The sequence below is a fragment of the Thamnophis sirtalis genome, unplaced genomic scaffold, assembly GCF_051295495.1.
Source record: "Thamnophis sirtalis isolate CommonGarterSnake01/CBP01778 unplaced genomic scaffold, rThaSir2_p1.2 scaffold_2, whole genome shotgun sequence".
NCBI classification, from domain to species: domain Eukaryota; kingdom Metazoa; phylum Chordata; class Lepidosauria; order Squamata; family Natricidae; genus Thamnophis; species Thamnophis sirtalis.
The window spans coordinates 62125578-62145679 of record NW_028261382.1 but is presented as its reverse complement, the minus strand read 5'-3'; the positions used below and the strand labels follow the sequence as shown (position 1 = coordinate 62145679).

The 20102-nt window shown below is 44.6% G+C and overlaps 1 protein-coding gene across 8 annotated transcripts in view; it reads left to right on the top strand.

Moving 5' to 3' along the window:
* FBRSL1 (fibrosin like 1) overlaps positions 1-20102 on the top strand; it is a 615070-nt gene that overhangs the window by 250855 nt on the left and 344113 nt on the right. For all 8 annotated transcript variants that reach the window (XM_087705779.1, XM_087705776.1, XM_087705775.1 and 5 more), the window contains exon 3: positions 11756-11857. In XM_087705779.1, coding sequence (XP_087561905.1) covers positions 11756-11857 — 102 coding nt within the window. The remainder of the gene's footprint in view (positions 1-11755; positions 11858-20102) is intronic.

The window sequence follows — 20102 nt, the reverse complement described above, 5'->3', positions numbered from 1 at the left end:
AGCGATTGTGTACTGGGCTTTCTTAATGAAAAACGGCAACATCGCGGCGGAGCGATCTGAACGCTCTTCACACTGACCCCAAATTCTTTTGAGCAGCAACCCAAGGTTTTCTGGTGGAAATCCATCTTTTGCTACTTTTAGGCGAAAACCCCACCAGCGCGCTTTGCCATGTTATGGAGGGAATCCTTTTCCCCCATTGCTGGGGCGTTTGGGAAATGTGTGTGTGTGTCTGTGTGTGTGTGTAATCCTAACACATCTGGAAGAGGAGAGCAAATTGGGCTAAACGAATCCAGCTTCTTGGCAGAACAAAACCCATCGTTCTCCACGTTTTGGTTAGGAGGGCTCGGAACTCAAAACAGCCCAAAACGCAAGAGGGATTCCTCCCGGCCTTGGTCATTGTCCAAGGGTAGCACTCCAGCCGTTGCGATTCGCAGCTTCTGTTTTATCCCCTGGCTCTTTGGCTAATTCAGCTCATCCGTTTTCTATATTAAGTGATAAACAACAATTCCACAGGGCCCCATGTTTGTACTTATCGCAGCGCGACTTCAGGGGTGGGGAACAAAAGCGCTTCCCGGTGCCTCCGCCGTGAATGTTAATCACCGAGCAAAAACACAGCGATAATTAACAGGAATAATTGTTGCTCTGCTTTGTACTCCTGGCAGAGCGTTTCCAAGTGACTTTGCTGGGAAATGGGGAAGCCATAGATAGAGGACTTCCCTTCCCACCTCCCTTTTCCTAAAGATTAAAAAATGGAGCTTTTTTTTGGAACATTTGCTCATGTTTTCTATCTTCACAGTCCCTTTTTTCAAAGGGCTTTTTTCAAAAGGCAACTGGACTTTGTTTTTCCTTGAAGACGTTTCGCTTCTCGTCCAAGAAGCTGTTTCCATTCTTCTTGAGTTCAGAACTGAAGAAGCTCCTTGGATGAGAACAGCGGTGGGTTTCACATTTTGTTACCACTGGTTCGCCGTGCATACCAGAGATGATATGCTGCCAGTTTGCACCGGTTTGAGCGAACCAGTTGCGGCGGCCGCACGAGGCTCTGCCCCCCCGCCAGATGTCATCAAGGACCTTCCGCGCGCTCCCACTACCAAACCGGTAGTGTAGAAAATAGAATACCATTCCTGTTTTCGCACGCTGCATACTCTGCATGAATGCCCGCTGTGTAGGCGCACATGCCCCTTCCGTGCCTGGGCCCAGCCTTCCACTCAGGCACTTTGCTGGGGCGTGTGCCTTCCACGCATGCGCCCGGCTTCAAAAACGTGCCTAAATGGCACAGCACCCCACCCACGATTTTTACTACCAGTTCGGGTGAAGCGTTCCAAACCGGCTGAATACCACCTCTGGATGAGAAGTGACACATCTTCAGGGAAAAGCAAAGTCTGGTTCCCCTTTTTTTTAAATAGTGTCTTTGGGACAACTCTGACTTCCATTATTACCTTTATGGTCATGGCCCAAACGCAGTCATCTGAACAGGGACCACAGCAGATATCCATCCTTGCAGCCAATCACCTCAGTAATAGTCTAAGCCAGCATTGAGACATAATATGAACCACCGGGAGAGGTAGGTGGAAGCTGATCAAAGAGAGAGCCAACCCATCTCGGCCAAAACTAGGGTTTGGGGGAGGGGGTGTTTAAAGGCATAATGTCTATGAAACAATACAATAATAGATTTGGAAGGGGCCTTGGATGTCTTCTAGTCCAACCCCCTGCCTAGGCAGGAAACCCTATACCATTTCAGACAAATTTCATCCAACATCTTCTTAAAGACTTCCAGTGTTGGGGCATTCACAACTTGTGGAGGCAAGTTCTTCCACTGGCTAATTGTTCTCACTGTCAGGAAATTTTCCCTCAGTTCTAGATTGCTTCTCTCCTTGATTAGTTTCCACCCATTGCTCCTTGTCCTGCCCACAGGTGCCTTGGAGAATAGTTTGACTCCCTCTTCTTTGGGGCAATCCCTGAGATATTGGAAGACTGCTATCATGTCTCCCCTAGTCCTTCTTTTCATTTAAATAGACATACTCAGTTCCTGCAATCGTTCTTCATTATGTTTTAGTCTCCAGTCCCCTAATCATCTTTGTTGCTCTTCTCTGCACTCTTTCTAAAGTCTCCACATCTTTTCTACATCGTGGCAACCAAAACTGGATGCAGTATTCCAAGTGTGGCCTTACCAAGGCATTATAAAGTGGTATTAACACTTCACATGATCTTGATTTTATCCCTCTGTTTATGTAGGCCAGAACTGTGTTTCAGTAAGTGGAATGATTGGTAGTTTGGTGCTGGCTGTGCGTCTATTGTTGTTTCGTGTTTTAATGGTCTGGATGATGGGTGGGGCTCGTTTGTTGACTAGGGCTGGTTTCCAGATGTCTGGTAGGCGGGATATATATATATATATGATTTTTACAACCCCTGGTAAGCCCCAATTGTGGGAGGAAGCTAACTGCTTCCATCATCTGTCAATCGGCTCGTCACAAGAGTCCATCACGACAGAAACCCAATATTTTTACTGTTGCCTTTGTTATATTTGTGTTTTTTTATTTGTGCTGATTTATTTATTTTATTTATTTATTTATCAGCACAAATAAAAAAACAGATAGATAGATAGATAGATAGATAGATAGATAGATAGATAGATAGATAGATAGATAGATAGATAGATGGAAAAGGAATTATAAATTATAATTATAAATACCATCAACATAAAATGGAGCTTGCTCAGAAGCTGAAATACACCAAGCAAATGAGATGGAGTGTGAAGTAGAGGAGAGATGTAAGGGAAGAAGAGAGGGATAGGAGAGAGGACTGGGGGGGGGGGGAGGAGGAGAGAAAGGAGGAGTGGAAAGGGGAGAGAGGAGAAGGAGATAGGAAGGGGAAGGGGAAGTAGAGAAGAGAAGGACGACAGAGGGAAGAAAGAAGGTAGGGAGAAGGAGACAGGGAGAAGAAAATGATGGACAAAGTACAAATATGGTTTATGGAGAGCAGAAGAGCCAATAATCATTTTTGGGAGTTGATGGTAAGATGAATTGATGTAAACATTTAATAATACAATACGATGTTGGCTGTGTAATAGTATACATGTGATTATATGTTATGGAAATGAAAAAATAAAAACTTAAAAGAGAGAGAGAGAGATCCAACCCAAAATCAAGGAGAAATTTCCTGACAGGGAGAGCAATTAATCAATGGAATGGAAGTTGCCTTCAGAAGTTGTGGGTACTCCATCACTGGAGGTTTTCAAGAGGAACCTTAAAAGAATATTGTAAAGTACTATATGTATGTATGTATGTATGTATGTATGTATGTATGTACATACATACATATATATATACACATACATATATACATACATACATATACATATACGTATACATATACATATACATATACATATACATATACATATACATATACATATACATAAAATATGAACATTCCATCTTTTCTTCAATAGTGTGTCATCTGGGTACAAATACCTCAGTGCAATCACCATTAGAATTTACAACATCATTCACTACATTGATATTAATTCTCCAATCTCCCAATTATGGTATATTAAACAGTTAAGCATAGCAAACCTGTACATTTCCCCTCCTAACCCTATCTTCAAATATGAATATAATAATAACATTAAGCATAATAATCCTCCTCATCATAATGCTATTATCATATTGTTTACATCTCTATCAACATATTTTCTACTCTTCTTTAATTGTTTAATAGAACACCTCCAAGGTCCCTTCCAACTTACGTTATTCTGTAAATGTTAGGACAAGTTTCTTCATGGCCACACCAGTTCAAGTACCGGAACCAGCGATGCGGTGAGCTCCCTTCCCCTGGATTTGTTACAAGGGGAGGCCAAGCAGGCCATCAATCGGGGATGCCTGAACTTGAAATGAAATACTGCACTCAGTAGGATTGTAGGATTTTTAACAATTATTTTTACCACCCGGTAAATACAGCAACACAGTGTTTTTAGGTGGCAATACAGCAAAATACCGCAACTTTATAGTCTCCTCCTTTTATCTAGAGACGCAGTGCACAAAATTTGCAGCTGTGAAAATATATTCAGATTGAATAGACATTTGGGCTTTATGGACACCTCTCCTCCCAGGAGGCCTACAGAGCCAGGGTCCTCTTTTAATGAGCTTGTTCTTCTACGTAGCCAACTGGACGTTGGGGACAAGATTTCTAGCTAGGCCTGGAGACTAAAACATATGAAGAACAGCTGCAGGATTTGCGTTGGGCTAGAGAAAAGAATTAGGGGTGACATGATAGCAGTATTTTAGTACTTGAGGGGCTGCCCCAAAGAGGAGGGGGTCAAATTATTCTCCAAAGTACCTGAAGGCAGAGCAAGAAACAATGGATGGAAAGTAATCAAGGAGAGAAGCAACCTGGAATTAAAGAGAAACAGTGAGGACAATTAACCAGTAGAACAGGAGTTGCTTTCAGAAGTTGTGGTTGCTTTATTACTGGAGGTTTATCTGAAATGGTATAGCATCTCCTGCTTGAGTATGGGGCTGAACTAGAAGACCTCCCAGCTCCTTCCAGCTCTATTCTGTTCTAATTCTAAATAATTCCACTGACACTTAAGTTGAATGGGGGAACTGACTGGCCTTAATAGCACCTTTCTGTTCAAAATGTCAACTTTCTAATTTCAGCATTTGTCTGACATTTTGTTATAACCTGTGCTTGGAATATGCCGAATGAAAATTTACAGTGGAGCAAGTTCAAATATTTGTCAATATCGGAAATCTCCCCTCCCTCCCCCTCCATAATACCAAATGCCTGGGCATTGGATAGAGCAGTTGGGCCAGTAGGTTAAAGCTGATAATAAAACGTTGAGGAAAACAAAATAAAAACACTTTGAAAAGGTGAATATTACCTTTATAAGAATGTGTTGGTTATCCAAGCAATCTTTTATTATACATGCTAATGAGAACAAGATTTGTGTGTGTTAGTTAAGCCTATTTCTGCATTGTTTTAGAACACAGCTTTATGTTAAACCTCCAGATACGTTAAAACCCAAATCCCGCTGCTAGTTATGGGTATTGTGGTCCAAAGCTGGCCAGGTTAGCTCTCAAATATTTTTTCTTTCTTTCTTGTCACTGAGCAGGTGGCCATATGTTAAAACCCATGCTATTTCACAAGCTGTTGCTATAATTGGTTCTTAGTTTGTTACCTTTTATCGTGGCTGTGATGAGGTTTTGATTTCATATTTTGCGTTTTTGGTTAACTGACGGTGATAAATACTTGAGCTCCAAATCAGCATGTTTTCCCTTCAACACTAATCAATGATAATGCATTTGCATTGGGGGAAGTGCATTAATTGCAAAATTGAAATTAAAACAGCCTTTAAACTTTTGTCAGTCTCTCTTTAGCGTAGCATTGATCCCCGAGGAGTGAATCGTTCCATCTGTCGCCTCTGCTAGAGCCTCAAGGGAAAATTAGGTGCGAAATTTCCTACTCCTTTTCTTCCTCCTCCATTTCACAAACCCCACGCCCTTCCAACACTGATGAGGTGACCTAGTTGGGTCATGAAATGTCTGCAAGGAAACAACCAACTTTAGAGAGCTCCAAGGACTCCACAATCCTCCTTCCCCTTCTCCTCCTCCTCCCCCCTTCCATTCCCCTCCTCCTCCTCCTCCTCCTCACTTATCCTTTAGAGAAGGGGGGGGGGGAGAGACAAGATTACATCTTTAATTCAAAGGGAATTTTGCTTTGTGTGTCACAACTCAATTTCTCCTCCTCCTCCTCCCCCCTCCCCCTTATCCTTTAGAGAAAAGGGGGGAAAGAGAAACTATTACATCCTTAATTCAAAAGGAATTTTGCTTTGTGAGTCACAGCTCAATTTCTTCTCCTCCTCCTCCTTCTTTTTCTTCTCCCCCTCCCCTCCTCCTCCTCTTCTTTTTTCTCCTTCTCCTCTTCTCCTCCTCCTTCTTTTTCTTCTTTTTCTTCTCCTTCTCCCCCTTCCCTCCTCCTCTTCCTCTTCTTCTCCTTCTCCCCTTCTCTCCTCCTCCTCTTCTCCTTCTCCTCCTCCTCCTCCTTCCCCTTCTCTCTTCCTCCTCTTCCTCCTTCCCCTTCTCTCTTCCTCCTCCTCCTCTCCTCCTCCTCCTCCCTCTCCTCCCTGCCAATCCTTTAGAGAAAAATGGGGGAAAGAGAAAATATTACATCCTTAATTCAAAGGGAATGTTTCTTTGTGAGTCACAACTCAATAAAATGTATAAGAGGGAAATGGTGGCAAAGGGCAAGCAAAGAAAATCAAATTGCAGTGTGTGAAACGATTTAAGGAGGGACCTGGGGAATATATAATCTGCAAACTGCCAAGTTAGAGCACGTATAAAATATACAAACAAGCTTGATATTTTTCCCAGTTGATCTCATTATGGGGTATGCTTGGGATAGATAAATTCTGTTAGGAAACATTAGTGCTGGATTTTCAGGGAAACAAGTCAGATGTAATATGTTTAACTGATTCCATCTTGTTTTGATATATAGGTCCTTCCTTCCTTCCATCCATCCATCCATCTATCCTTCTTTCACTCCTTCCTTCCTTTCTTCCTTCCATCCATCCATCTCCTTACGTCTTCACATTCTACTCCCTCCCTTCCTTCCATCTTCCATCCTTCCTTCCATCCATCCTTCTTTCACTCCTTCCTTCCATCCATCCATCTACTTACGTCTTCGCATTCCACTCCCTCCCTTCCTCCTTCCTTCCTTCCCTTACGACCGTTGCAGCATCTCCATTGTCACATGATCCAAATTCAAATGCTTGGCAACTGACTCATATTTATGACGGTTGCAGTGTCCCAGGGTCACATGATCCCCTTTTGCGACCTCCTGACAAGCAATGTCAACAGGGAGCCCAGATTCACTTAACAAACATTAAGCAACTCATTTAACAACTGCAGTGATTCACTTAACCAGATTTCACAGAGTTGGAAGGAACCTTGTAGGTCATCCAGTCCAACCCCCCCGCCCAAGCAGGAGATCCTACACCATTTATGACCAATGGCAGTCCAGTCTGTTCTTGAAAGCCTCCAGGGATGAAGCTCCCACAACTTCCGAAGGCAACTTCTTCTGTTCCCTTGGTTGATTCTTCTCACTGTCAGAAAATTCCTCCTTATTTCTAGGTTGAATCTCTCCTTGATCAATTTCCATCCATTATTCCTTGTCTGGCCTTTGAGTGCTGTGGCATTTTGTGTAATCTGAGGCAAAACTTACTTAACAACTGTCTCGCTTAGCCACAGAAATTTGAGGCTCCATGGCAGTTGTACGTCAAGGATGACCTCTAGATGATTTAGCACGCTGTGTGAAAAGGGGCCACTTTTTATTTCGCCTGGGTTGGGTGCCACAGAGTAGCTGCGTGTGAGAATTGGAGCTCTCCGGATGCCGCCATGCAATGCTTTCAATCCCCAGATCGCCTGGAGCTTCCGCTCCTCGTTTCGGTGGCCAAAAAGCAGCACGTTCCTTTAAAATTCCCGTCGTGAGCGTTTTCTTTAAAAGAAGCAACATGGAGCCTAAAATTAGAAGCCTGAAACAAAACAAAACTCGAGCAGATGGCGCATTGCATTAAGAAGAGTGTGATTTGTTTATTTATTTATTTATTTTATATTTTTTTTAAAAAAATCTTTAAAAATTGTCATATTGGGCGGGGGGAATCCCGCTGTCTGTCGGAGCAGCTGTGGCTTCAGATCGGGCGGAAAACGAAGGCAGACGATTCAATTTGGGATCCTGACCCGCATCTTATTTGCAAAGACTTCTGGGCGCGTGCCAGATAATAAACAAATTTGTGGATCGCACGGCCAAAGATCAGACTGAATGGCTCCTTTGCAGGCGGTTGAGCTCCCGGTCAGGAGCAGAGACGGCTCTGATGGGTTAATAGGGGTGAGGGTCACCGTGCCATAACATCCTTCAGAACAACTTAAGAAAAGAATTTGTCTCCTTTTGCCCCGCAACTCCCAGCGGCCCTCTGAAGGGAAGGCCGCTTTGGAGAAATCGAAGCCTGTTTATTAATAACTAGCTGAATGCCCATGCTCTGCTATGAAACTAGGTGATCGGGCTTGATAAATCGACGCTTGCAGCTTGAAAATTAATGAGTAGTTAGGATCAGCTGCTCCTCTCCCTTTCTCTCTGTCAGCTTTGCCTCACAGAAGCCTCCCCCATCCTCTCCCCTTTTCTCCCTCAGCCTTGCCCCACAAAAGACTCCCTATCCTCTCCCTCAGCCTTGCCCCACATAAGACTCCCTTATCCTCTCCCCTTTTCTCCCTCAGCCTTGCCCCACATAAGACTCCCTTCTCCTCTCTCCTTTTCTCCCTCAGCCTTGCCCCACATAAGATTCCCTTCTCCTCTCTCCTTTTCTCCCTCAGCCTTGCCCCACAGAAGCTCCCCTATCCTATCCCCAGAGAGGGGGCCAGGGCTGTATGCCAGTTATCAGCTGCCTTTGGAGTCAGACATCAGTGAGGCAGACGAACAGCTGGAGCCTGTTCCCAGTGTGCGCATGCACAGAGTTGCCAGATGAAGGGAACAGCTAAAGAACAGGGGGTGACTTGGGAGTAAGGCCACAGGTGGACGATGAATGGCCCCTCCCAGAGGAAATAAAAGAGGAGCAAAATGGGAGTGGAGTTTTGCAGATATTAGTCTGGCAGGTCTCCAAGCCAGATAAGGTCTGTGACTGTAAATCCTCCCTCGAAGGACTTTGTGAATATGAATGAGCAGAATCCACAGTCAATTAATAAACAGGGTTTTTGTTGGGACAAGGAGTTTGCTTCATGCTCTTGGGAAGCCTCGGTCAGAACAGAACTAAGGCACCGAATTGGGTCAAAAGAGAATATCGGCAATTGTGTTTCTGTCTCTCCTTCTGCACAATTAAAACTGGCAAAATCAGCTAAGGAGACAAGGAACAGCTGCAATCCCCCCCCCCCCAATCCCTCTTGGCAAGTCCATTTCTAACCTGGTGCAGCCATAGAATCTCCCTACCGAAACCCAATAGCTTGCACTGTGCAAAAAAAAACCCAGGTTGTTCTCCTGATCAGATCTGTGTGAGTCTCATTAAGGTAATTACTAGTGAATTAAAGCAGGTTGTCTGGCTGTTCTTAGCAACAGAGGAGGGGATTGGGGAGGAGGGGGTGAACATCCCTGCTGGCAGTCGGCAGGTGTAAATGGACAAGATCTGTCAGAAAGGTGGATGATCTTCTTAATTCACAGCAGCAAAGAAAGGGCAGAGGTACCGAAGCAAGTTTCACCATTCACATTTCCTCGGAGAGGTTAATGGCGACGTGGGGTACCTCTTAATTTGCTTGCCCAACGAAGCCCTCGTTAGGTCAGTTTCCCCCTTTTTTTGTGTTGCTGTGTGCAACTTGGTTTCATTCCATTTCTGCCTGCCAGGACAGAGAAGGCAGGATTGGAAGTGTAGACTTTTGTCATGTGTAACTTCGGAAGAGGAGGAAAAATGGAAGGTAGTAAAGAGGACTGCCATTGTGTATAATGCAATCAAATGAAGTGATTGGGAATTGTGATTGTGATAATGTTTGGTCACCCAAGCCAGGTGTTTCAACTGGATTTGGCATTCCTATCCACTTATTAGTGTTATTTCTGTAGAGAATAGAATAGAATAAGGAATGGAATGGAATGGAATGGAATGGATGGAATGGAAGGGAAAGGAATAGAATAGAATAGAATAGAACAGAATAGAATAGAATAGTATAAGGAATGGGATGGAATAGAATATGGAATGGAAGGGAAAGGAAAAGAATAGAATAGAATAAGGAATGGAATGGAATAGAATAGAATATGGAAGGGAAGGGAAAGGAATAGAATAGAATAGAATAGTATAAGGAATGGAATGGAATAGAATATGGAAGGGAAGGGAAAGGAATGGAATAGAATAGAATAGTATAAGGAATGGAATGGAATGGAATAGAATATGGAATGGAAGGGAAATGAAACGAATAGAATAGAATAGAATAAAAGATAGAATAGAATAGAATAGAATATGGAATGGAAGGGAAAGGAAACGAATAGAATAGAATAGAATAAGGAATAGAATGGAATGGAATAGAATATGGAAGGGAAGGGAAAGGAATAGAATAGAATAGAATAAGGAATAGAATGGAATGGAATAGAATATGGAAGGGAAAGGAATGGAATGGAATAGAATAGAATAGAATAGTTTATTAGCCAAGTGTGATTGGACACACAAGAAATTTGTCTTTGGTGCATATGCTCTCAGTGTACATAATAAGACAAGATACTTTCATCAAGAGTCATCAGGTACAATACTTAATGATAGTCATAGGGTACAAATAAGCAATCAGGAAACAGTCAATAGCAATACAAATCATAAGGATACAAGCAACAAAGTGAAAGTCATATTAAGTGGGAGGAGATGGGTGACAGGAACGATGAGAAGACTAATAGTAATAGTAATGCAGCCTTAGTGAATGGTTTGACAGTGTTGAGGGAATTATTTGTTTAGCAGAGTGATGGCATTCGGGGAGAAAACTGTCCTTGTGTCTAGTTGTCTTGGTGTGCAGTGCCCTATAGCGTCGTTTTGAGGGTAGGAGTTGAAACAATTTGTGTCCAGGGTGTGAGTGGTCTGTAGATATTTTCACAGCTCTCTTTTTGACTCATACAGTATACAGGTACTCAATGGGAGGCAGGTTGGTAGCCATTGTTTTTTCTGCAGTTCTGAAGTCTGTGTCTGTCTTGTTGGGTTGCAGAGCCAAACCAGACAGTTATGGAGGTGCAGATGGTTCCTCTATGGAACAGAATCAGCAGCTCTTTGGGCAGTTTGAGCTTCCCGATTTGGTGTAGAAAGAACATTCTTCGTTGTGCTTTTTTGATGACGTTTTTGATGTTAGGTGTCCATTTTACAGCTGACAATTCCCAGCTCCTAAACCCTCAGGGAACAAATATATTGCAGGGGGCCATATTGATATTAACTCTACTCTGATAAAAGAGAGAAAGGGGAGGAAACCTGAATTAAATAAATGTGGTTAAGTTGAAGCATCGTGTTATAATTTTGCAGAAATCAAACCTCAAAATCACAGGTCAGGTAAATATAAATTGGGGTCCGGATTCAAACAATTGAAGACCAGTGTTGCTTGTTCCTTTTAAAATTATTGTTTTGGAAATACTTCAAAGATACCAAAAGAATTTTTTGTTTATATCAAAGCTCAATGCTAGAATGTCGTTTATGCTCAAGGATTCCTTAACTTCCACAGGAGGCACGGATCAATGCTAAAATGCACATTTAACCTTTATTGAAGGGCTGATTAATCTAACAGCTGCAGTGGTGCAGTGGTTAGAGTGCAGTACTGCAGGCTACTTCTCTGATCACCAGCTGCCAGCAGTTTGGCAGATTGAATCTCACCAGGCTCAAGGTTGACCCTCCCTCCCTCCCTCCCTCCCTTCCTTGATTCCTTCCTTCCTTCCTCTCTCCTTCCCTCCCTTCTTTCCTTCCCATAATGGTTAGAATGCAGTATTGTGGTCTAAGTCTACCCAAGCAGTTTGATTCTCAACAGGCTCAAGGTTGGCTCAGCCTACCTTCCTTCCGAGGTAGGTCAGCCTCATCCCGAAAGACTTTGGCAGACTTCTATTGGACTCTTTACAAACTATTTGTGACTTATTACGGGCTGTGAATGGACATAATTCACAGCTGTTGAAATAAAAAGAGGTTTTTTTGGGACTAAGCATGTGCCTTTTACTGTCTCAGGAAGCCTAAGTCAGAATAACAATATGGTTTCTTGCTCCTTTACAGATGAAGGTCCCAGCGAGACGGGGTGGCAGGAACAGTGAAGATGACAGCATCCGGGAAGCCACCAGCTCCCAGCTCAGTAGCTCGAGGGACTGCCTCAGTGATGTGAGTACTTTACAAGAAACCCTGCTGTGTCATCTACCTTGTACGAACAAATGTTGGCATTCAGAGGTCAACGTGTAATAACTTTCTCTCCCCATCCCTATGTCATGACGGAGTGTTAAGCTGAGTTCTCTTGCAAACACTATAATCACCTCGCAAATAAGATGAGGCGAGGTGGCACAATGGTTAGAGTACAGTACTGGACACTACTTCTGCTGCCTACCGGCTGCTTGCAATTTGGTGGTTCAAATCTCACCAGCTCAAGGTTGACTCGGCCTCCCATCCTTCCAAGGTGGGTAAAATGAGGACCCCGATTATTGGGGGCAATAGGCTGACTCTGTAACCTCCTTAGAGTGTGCTGGGAAGCACCGTGAAGCAGTATATAAATCTAAGTGCTATTGCTATTCTACTGAAGGGCCTATTTTAATTCCTCGGCCTCTGAGCTTGGTGGGAGTTGGGATCTGAAGGATGGAAAGAGGTTCATTGCCTCCCTTTGAATTGCCCAATTGCTGCCTTTGAGTGAAATGTTGTGATCAAACAAAAACCAGACGGTAGCTTTGTGTATAAACACCCAAATGGGTCCTTTCCCCCCACCCACTTCATCTCCACCCACTTTTTTTAAACTCCCTTTCAATAGCTAAGAAATCAATGAAAGTGCTGAGATAATTTTATGTGAAGTCCTTTGTGTGTGTGTGTGTGTGCGGTGTTAGCAATTAGCATTTCGCCTTCATTAAAGCATGATTTTTTGCTAATTAGGCCCTTCCCCGTTAGGAGAGATTTAAATGACGAACAATAATCCAACACTGGCACCAGGCATGTCTGAAATATTAAATTTAACATTTCAGTGGCGAGCCACGCCAGTGTCCCAGGGAGAGTAAGTTTTCATGTTGAGTTCTATTAATATGAAATATGCTGCGCATAAGTAAAACCTGTCACAGGGAAAGCAGCTCATGCCAACTAAATTCAATTGGACAGTTAATTTAGCTTTAAAATTGAAAACACTACCTCTGTTTCTAAATGCGAGGGGGAGAAAAAACAGCCTTTGATAAGCCTAATGTATTTGCTATTAAGGCGCTCAGCGCTTACACACACACACGCACCCCGGAGAAGAAGGGGGGGAGGGAAAGAGACTGGTTGGGTGGGGGGGTTGGGGTTAAAACAGCTCCCACAAATGTGTTTAAAAGCTGAAAGTATTTATTAAAAATGTCAGCTGAAAAGTGCTCTTGGCAGATTAAAACGGGATTCAGCTTGACGACTCTGACAGCCGACTGCGGCGGTAGAAGCGACGGGAAAGGAAGGAGGGACTCGAATTAGACGAGTGTGACGAGCACGTGAACAAGGAGTAACAAGCGGTGTGGTAGGGAGGAAGGAATTAAATGTTAGGTGATTTTCCTGTATTCTCACTGGCTCAAGATTGATTCATTCCTCCCTCCTCCCAAGGTCAGTAAAATGAGGACCCCAATTGTTGGGGTCCGTAGGCTGACTCTGTAAACCGGTTAGAGAGGGCTGCAAAGCGGCATATAAGTCTAAGGGTTATGGCTATTCTCCTTCCTTATTTCCTTCCTTCCTTCCTCCCTCCCTCCTTTCTTGCTATTGCCCTTCCTTCCTTCCTTCCTTCCTTCCTTCCTTCCTTCCTTCCTTCCTTCCTTCCTTCCTTCCTTCCTTCTTTTCTTCCTTCCTTCCTGAACAGTAGTTAGAATATAGTATTGCAGGCTAACTCTGCCCACTGCCAGCTGTTTGATCCTGACTGGCTCAAGCTTGACTCAGCCTTCCATCCTTCCAAGGCCACTAAAACGAGGACCCAGATTGTTAGACTTCGGTGGTAGAAGCGACGGGAAAGGAAGGAAGGACTAGAATTCTGGCTACGTGTGACAAGTGGGTGAACAGGGTGCAACAAGCTGTGTGGGAGGGAGGGAGGAGCACGGATGAAGAACACACATCCTTGCTTCCAAGGATAGAAACAAAAACTAGGAATCTGGAAAAAAAACAGGAGGTGGAGAAAGAACCTGGGAAACCTTTGTTAGAGGCATGGTTGACATGAGGTTGTGGTTGGGTGTTTTCTTGCCGCCTCCATCGCTTTGTGGTTGAAGTTTTTGGGGTGCTTCCCATCTCTTGTAGGCCTGGAGAGGTTCTCTGTGTTTCGTGCACATGGATACAAAAGGACACACCAGAATATCTTTGGTCCATCTTGTTCTTTTCCATCCTGGCTAGTGGAAGCTTATGAGAAGCCCTCAAGCAGTTCCTCAGAAGTATATTGAATTAGGGAGCTGCTGCTTCTTCTTCTTCTTCTTCTTCTTCTTCTTCTTCTTCTTCTTCTTCTTCTTCTTCTTCTTCTTCTTCTTCTTCTTCTTCTTCTTCTTCTTCTTCTTCTCCTCATCCTCCTCCTCCTCCTCCTCCTCCCCCTCCTCTTCCTCCTTCCCCTCCTCTTGCAATGTTGTGAGTGTTCTCCCAGAATAATGGCTGTAAGGGAAGCTTTGTTGATACACAAAATGACAGCTATTTCTGTCTATAGGTGAGGAACAATAAAGGAACTTGCTTAGAAGAACTTCACCTGGTTTTTCCACCTCCTCCTCCTAGCATATTCCTGCAAGTGCAAGGTCCACTTTTCAGATGATTGAATGCCACTTTGCACAGTCAGCTGCATCTCCAGGGCTCAGGCCCCGTGGCTTACATATCTTTGTTGATCATGTGTTGCCATCTCCGTTTTGGGCGCCCCCGAGGATGCCAGCTATTGACTTCTAGTTGTTAGCCAGTCTTGGCCATGGTGGAAAGTAGAAGGTCAGGACATGTCCATACCGGTGGAGCTAGCCTTCTCCCATCTTCTCTGTAATTGGTGTCACACCAAAATGCTGTTGAATGGTGTCATTTGTGATCCATCCACCCACCCATCCATCCACCCACCCACCACCCATCCACCCCTCCATCCACCCACCCATCCATCCACCCACCCATTCATCCCTGCTTCATAGATGCTACTCCATTTCTGGAGACTCTTGAGTTCTTGGCCAATGGCAACTTGAAGGACTTGTATCTCCTTATCAATAAATACCTAGTAAGGCTCCATTGTAAAGCTAAAGGTTCCCCTCGCACATATGTGCTAGTCGTTCCCGAATCTAGGGGGTAGTGCTCTTCTCTGTTTCAAAGCTGAAGAACTAGCGCTGTCCGAAGACGTCTCCATGGTCATGTGGCCAGCATGACTCAGTGCCAAAGGCACATGAAATGCTGTTCCCTTCCCACCAAAGGTAGTTCCTAGTTTTCTACTTGCATTTTTTACATACTTTCAAACTGCTAGGTTGTCAGAAGCTGGGACAAGTAACGGGAGCTCCCTCCATTATGCGGCGCTAGGGTATCGAACTGCCGACCTTTCTGATCGACAAGCTCAGCGACTGAGCCACTGCTCCATTGTAAGGCGTAGCTAAATGATTTGAGTGACTATTGGTACTTGAGAGACCGCCTTCTGCCAATTACCTCCCACAGACCCGTTAGATCGCACAGGGTCGGCCTCCTCCGGGTTCTGTCTACCAGCCAATGCCATCTGGCTACTACCCGGGGGAGGGCCTTCTCTGTTGCAGCTCCGGCCCTTTGGAATGAACTCCCCGCGGAGTTTCGGACCCTCACCCCTCTCCAGGCCTTCCGGAAAGCCGTCAAAACCTGGCTGTGCCGGCAGGCCTGGGGTTGATGAGTTCCCCTCCCCTCTCGACTTGTATGGCGGTATGACTCTTGTGTATTTTAATTATATGTATTGTGTTTGTATCCCCTTTTCCCCTTTTGAGTTGTTCGCCGCCCTGAGTCCCTCCCGGAGAAGGGCAGCATACAAATAAATTAAATCTGAAATCTGAATCTGAAATCTGGTTAAAACCAACAGGTTTGGAGACCTCCAGCAAAGGGGAAATATTCTCCCAAGGTGATTTAACAGGTAGAGAATGGATTGAGCAGAACCTTCCCCCCCATGAAAGAACCACACAGATAACGTCCTTGGTGCTCCGTGAACATAGTCATTGACTTCTGGGAACACCAAGGACCCCACAGATCCAACCCCGACCTACAAATATTCTCTTCCATCATAGTTTGTTTCATCCGCTACCACGTTGTTGCTACGAGGAAGAACCATTTTTTAAAAAATAAAAAAATAAAAGCCTCTTTAACCAGAGCAGATCTCATCAGCATCCATTTCTGTTCTCAACTCTGTGCCCTCAGATGCACTTGAGATGTAAGCTGGTTTGCAAACCGTGCTGTTAAGCAGCTAATCTCCTGCCCTGCTCCGGTGAGTCAGAATGAAAGTCTGGGCCACAGGCCGTTCACATGTCAGAGCAGAAACCTTTGCGGACTTGGTTATAAAGCAACACAATCCAAATACTTGGCTGTCAACTTTTAGATCAGCAACCCTGGGCAGAAGCGGGAGGATCATGTCAGCAAGGGTGAGGCCACCTTGAATCCTAAAAATTATGTTTATCTTAGGAAGCAATGCAGTTCGCTAGCATTTTGGTCATGTTCTCTCCATGTAGTTACCTAAAAGTTTGTGGGAGCAGATTCCACCCACCTCCTGCCCCGCTCTATCTGTAATGGAATGTTTGGATGATCTTGGGGGAGAGAGGGAAGGAAGGAGAGAGAGGGAGGAAAGGGGAGAGTGGACTCTGAAGATGTAAGGAGAAGGATGGAAGATGAGGAAGGGAAGGAAAAGAAGGAAGGAAGAGGGAGAGTGGTCTGAAGAAGGAAGGGAAGGAAGGAAGGAAGGAAGAGAGTGGTTGGGAGATGGAAGGAAGAAAAGGAAGGAAGGAGGGAGGGAAGGAAGGAAGGAAGGAAAGAAAGGAGAGAGTGGAGTCTGAAGACACAAGGAGATGGATGGAAGAAAAAGAAAGGAGGAAGAGAGGGAGGGAGAAAGGGAGGAGGAAGGGAAGGAAGGAAGGAAATAATCAGACCTAGGAAACAATCGGATAAGAGAGGGAGGAGCCCTTGGTTGCTTAATAGTTAGAAGAAACTTAGGAAAGATCCTCCTTAATTACTCAGGCAGTTAAAAGTAGTCCTGGGAACTTTGTACATTCATACTCCCAAGCTTTTGTTAATGTAGCCTTACACCAAAGTAGAATTAGCCCATCTGGTCATCTTTTTCGTCCGATTGATTTTCCTGAGGACTGACAATCGGGCGTGAAGAAATCTTAAAAGAATCAAAGAGGCAAACCCCGATGACTATTTGGATTAAAAGGAAATAGGGAGCTGCCTTTTTGGGGTCGTCCCAAAAGAATACCAGAGTTGGAAGGGACCTTGGAGATCTTCTAGTCCAACCCCCTGTTGAGCAGGAGGCCCTCTACCGTCCTGTTGCTTCCCCCTTCCCCTTCTGCTCCTTTGTCCCATAATTGTCCTAATTCCCCCCCCCCAAAAAAAAACCTTGTTAAAAAAAGCCACCTGGCACTTTATATAATGGCTTTTGAAAAAAAATGGGTTTATCTTTTCTTGACCCATCCACTTATGCAGAGCCCGTCTTTTTTTAATGGATTTTCCCCGTTGCTAAATGGAATGGATTGCTGCTTATTATCCTCTAAAATAGAGCCCCGATCTGCCCACAAGAAATAGCAGATATTGGAAAGCTGTATTAATTGGAAATAAATAGAGAAGAAGGCTCGGTGGGGGTGGGGTGTCATAAGAATCACAATTTGGTGCTGTGTGTGCATGGGTGTGTGTGTGAAATTGACTGCTCTGTGGTCCCCCCTCCCCGAGTTTATAGGAAACTGGTTCCCGTCGTTAGAGGGAGCTAAGCCCTTCGATTCTCGGGGGCATCCCTGGATGAATGGGGTGGGATGAGGGGCACAGCAAGAGCCTAATGGACTGATAGACCAAAGCAGAGAGCAAATTGGCAATTAGAGGCAGGTTGGTTGGCTGCCCCTAGGAGCCCCCAGGTGGAAATTAGAAAACATGATTTTTCAGCCATAAATAGCAGCTGGTTAGGGAAGAGCTAGAGATGCAGTGGCTCAGTGGCTAAGACGCCAAGCTTGTCAATCAGAAAGTTTGACAATTCGGCGGTTCGAATCCCTAGCGCCGCGCAACGGAGTGAGCTCCTATTACTTGTCCCAGCTTCTGCCAATCTAGCAGTTTGAAAGCATGTAAAAAATGCAAGTAGAAAAATAGGAACCACCTTTGGTGGGAAGGTAACAGCGTTCCGTGTGCCTTCTGTGTTGAATCATGCCAGCCACATGACCACGGAGACGTCTTTGGACAGCGCTGGCTCTTCGGCTTTGAAACGGAGATGAGCACCTCCCCCTAGAGTCGGGAACTACTAGCATATATATCCGAGGGGAACCTTTACCTTAGGGAAGAGTTTGCAAGAAGCGGTTGCCACCTCAGATTAGGTGGCATGGAGAACTGGGCACCTGTGTGTCGGCGTAGGGGGTGATATCATATTTCTCCATCAAGGATCAGGGCCACACGTGAAATTCCAGTTAATTTATTGCTCCCCCCCATACAGCTGGTCCTCGACTTACGACCAAAATTGCGCCCCAGATGTTTCTTGCAAAGCGAGACAGTTGCTAAGGGAATTCCACCCCATTTTACAGATCTTTCTTCGCGCGGGCGTTAAGTGAATCATGGCAGTTGTTCAAAGTTAGCAATTACAGTTGTTGACTGTAATTGTCCCGTTGATTCTTTGTTTGTCAGAAGGTCGCAAAAAGGGATCATGTGATTCCGGGACATTGCGAATGTCATAAATGTGAATCAAGTTGCCAAGCTGTCAGAATTTTGATCACGTGACCACGGGAATGTGGCAGTGGTCGTAAGTGTGAAAAACGGTCCTAACTCAACTTTTTTCCAGTGCTATGGTAACTTGGTACAGTCACTAGAAATACCGTTGTAAGTCGAGGACTATCTGCATGTAAGAATGTAGTCCACCAATAGTCAGCGCTAAATTGGCCCTAGAGAAGAGTTCATGGAATTATTATATTTTTCCAGGAAGGCCAAAAGAATTTGAAAGAATGCAATAAATTTTGTAAATAAATTTAAATAGACAAAAAAAAAACCACGTTATTTTCACAGCAAGCAAGATAAAGCAGGAATGGTTAACTTGATCACTTTACTTAAAGAGGAAAATATGTTCTTATTTGGATATCACTTCCCGAATTTGTGCTTTTGAAGGAAAAAAAATGAAACTTCGATCTTGGTTTTCTTGGTTAGAAAGATTTGGTGTTATAGAAATGGCTAGTTATACATTAATGCGTAAAAGCAAAAAAATTGAGGTTGGAGTGTGTTTATCTTGTATTGTGCTAGAGAGAGTTGGAAGTCAATCCCCCCTTTTCTTTCTTTTTCTCTTCCTCCTTGTACTTCACCTCCTTCCCCCCCCCCCCCCGGTTCCCTTTCCCTCCCTTACTTTCTTATTTTCTTTTCTTCTTTGTATTTTATATAATAAAAAAATAAAAAAAATGAAGAGTTCATGGAATTCAAGAGGAGTTTGACTTGGACCGCTTGTGACAATGTAATGATTCCAGATTGATTCCTCTCTTGACTCCTCCTTCGGGCTCCACCTATTCAGTTCCTGCAACCCTCCCTATTTATCCACCCACCCAGGGGAGGGGGGCTTCAAAATTTTTAGCAAGGGGTTCTTTGCCCGGTTGCTAGGTGGGCGTGGCCTAGTCACACTCCTGCACCACCGGGGGAGGTGTTTTCATCCTCCTGGGCTCCGGTGACTCTCTGGAAGCAAGAAATGGGTCTGTTTCTGGAATTTACGGGAGGCCTGTTTTTCACCCTCCCTGGGCTCCAGAGGCTTTCCTCGAGCTTCCAGGAGGGCAAAAACGGCCTCCCCCAGGCTCGGGATGCTCTCTAGAAGCCAGAAATGGGCCCTCTCCAAGTCTCCGCACGGGTCCTGCACTTACCTGGCATCCAAAATGGGCCATGTGGAGACTCCTGGGAAGTGAGGGTTGAACGCGGCCAGCCAGGAGTGGGATTTGGGGGTTCACTGAACCGTGCAGGATCTTCGCCAGAGGATTGCACAAACCCGGAGCAGCCCACGCCTGCACCCGCCCCTCAAAAGAATTGTGTCAGCTTCTGAGTGAGTGTGTGATGTTTCTGTCGCTCCTTCCAGCTGTTAGACCAGAGTAGGCTGTTTCGCCTGGGGAGAAATGAATAAATGTCAACAGAGGAGAGTGGGGGAGGAAACACCAATGAGAAACAACCCCCTGCCCACTGCAACAGCGTTTAGATCAAGCTGAGCCTCGTTGGTGATTCTTTACGCACCTTCCGTGAAAAAGAACGAGATTTGTAATTT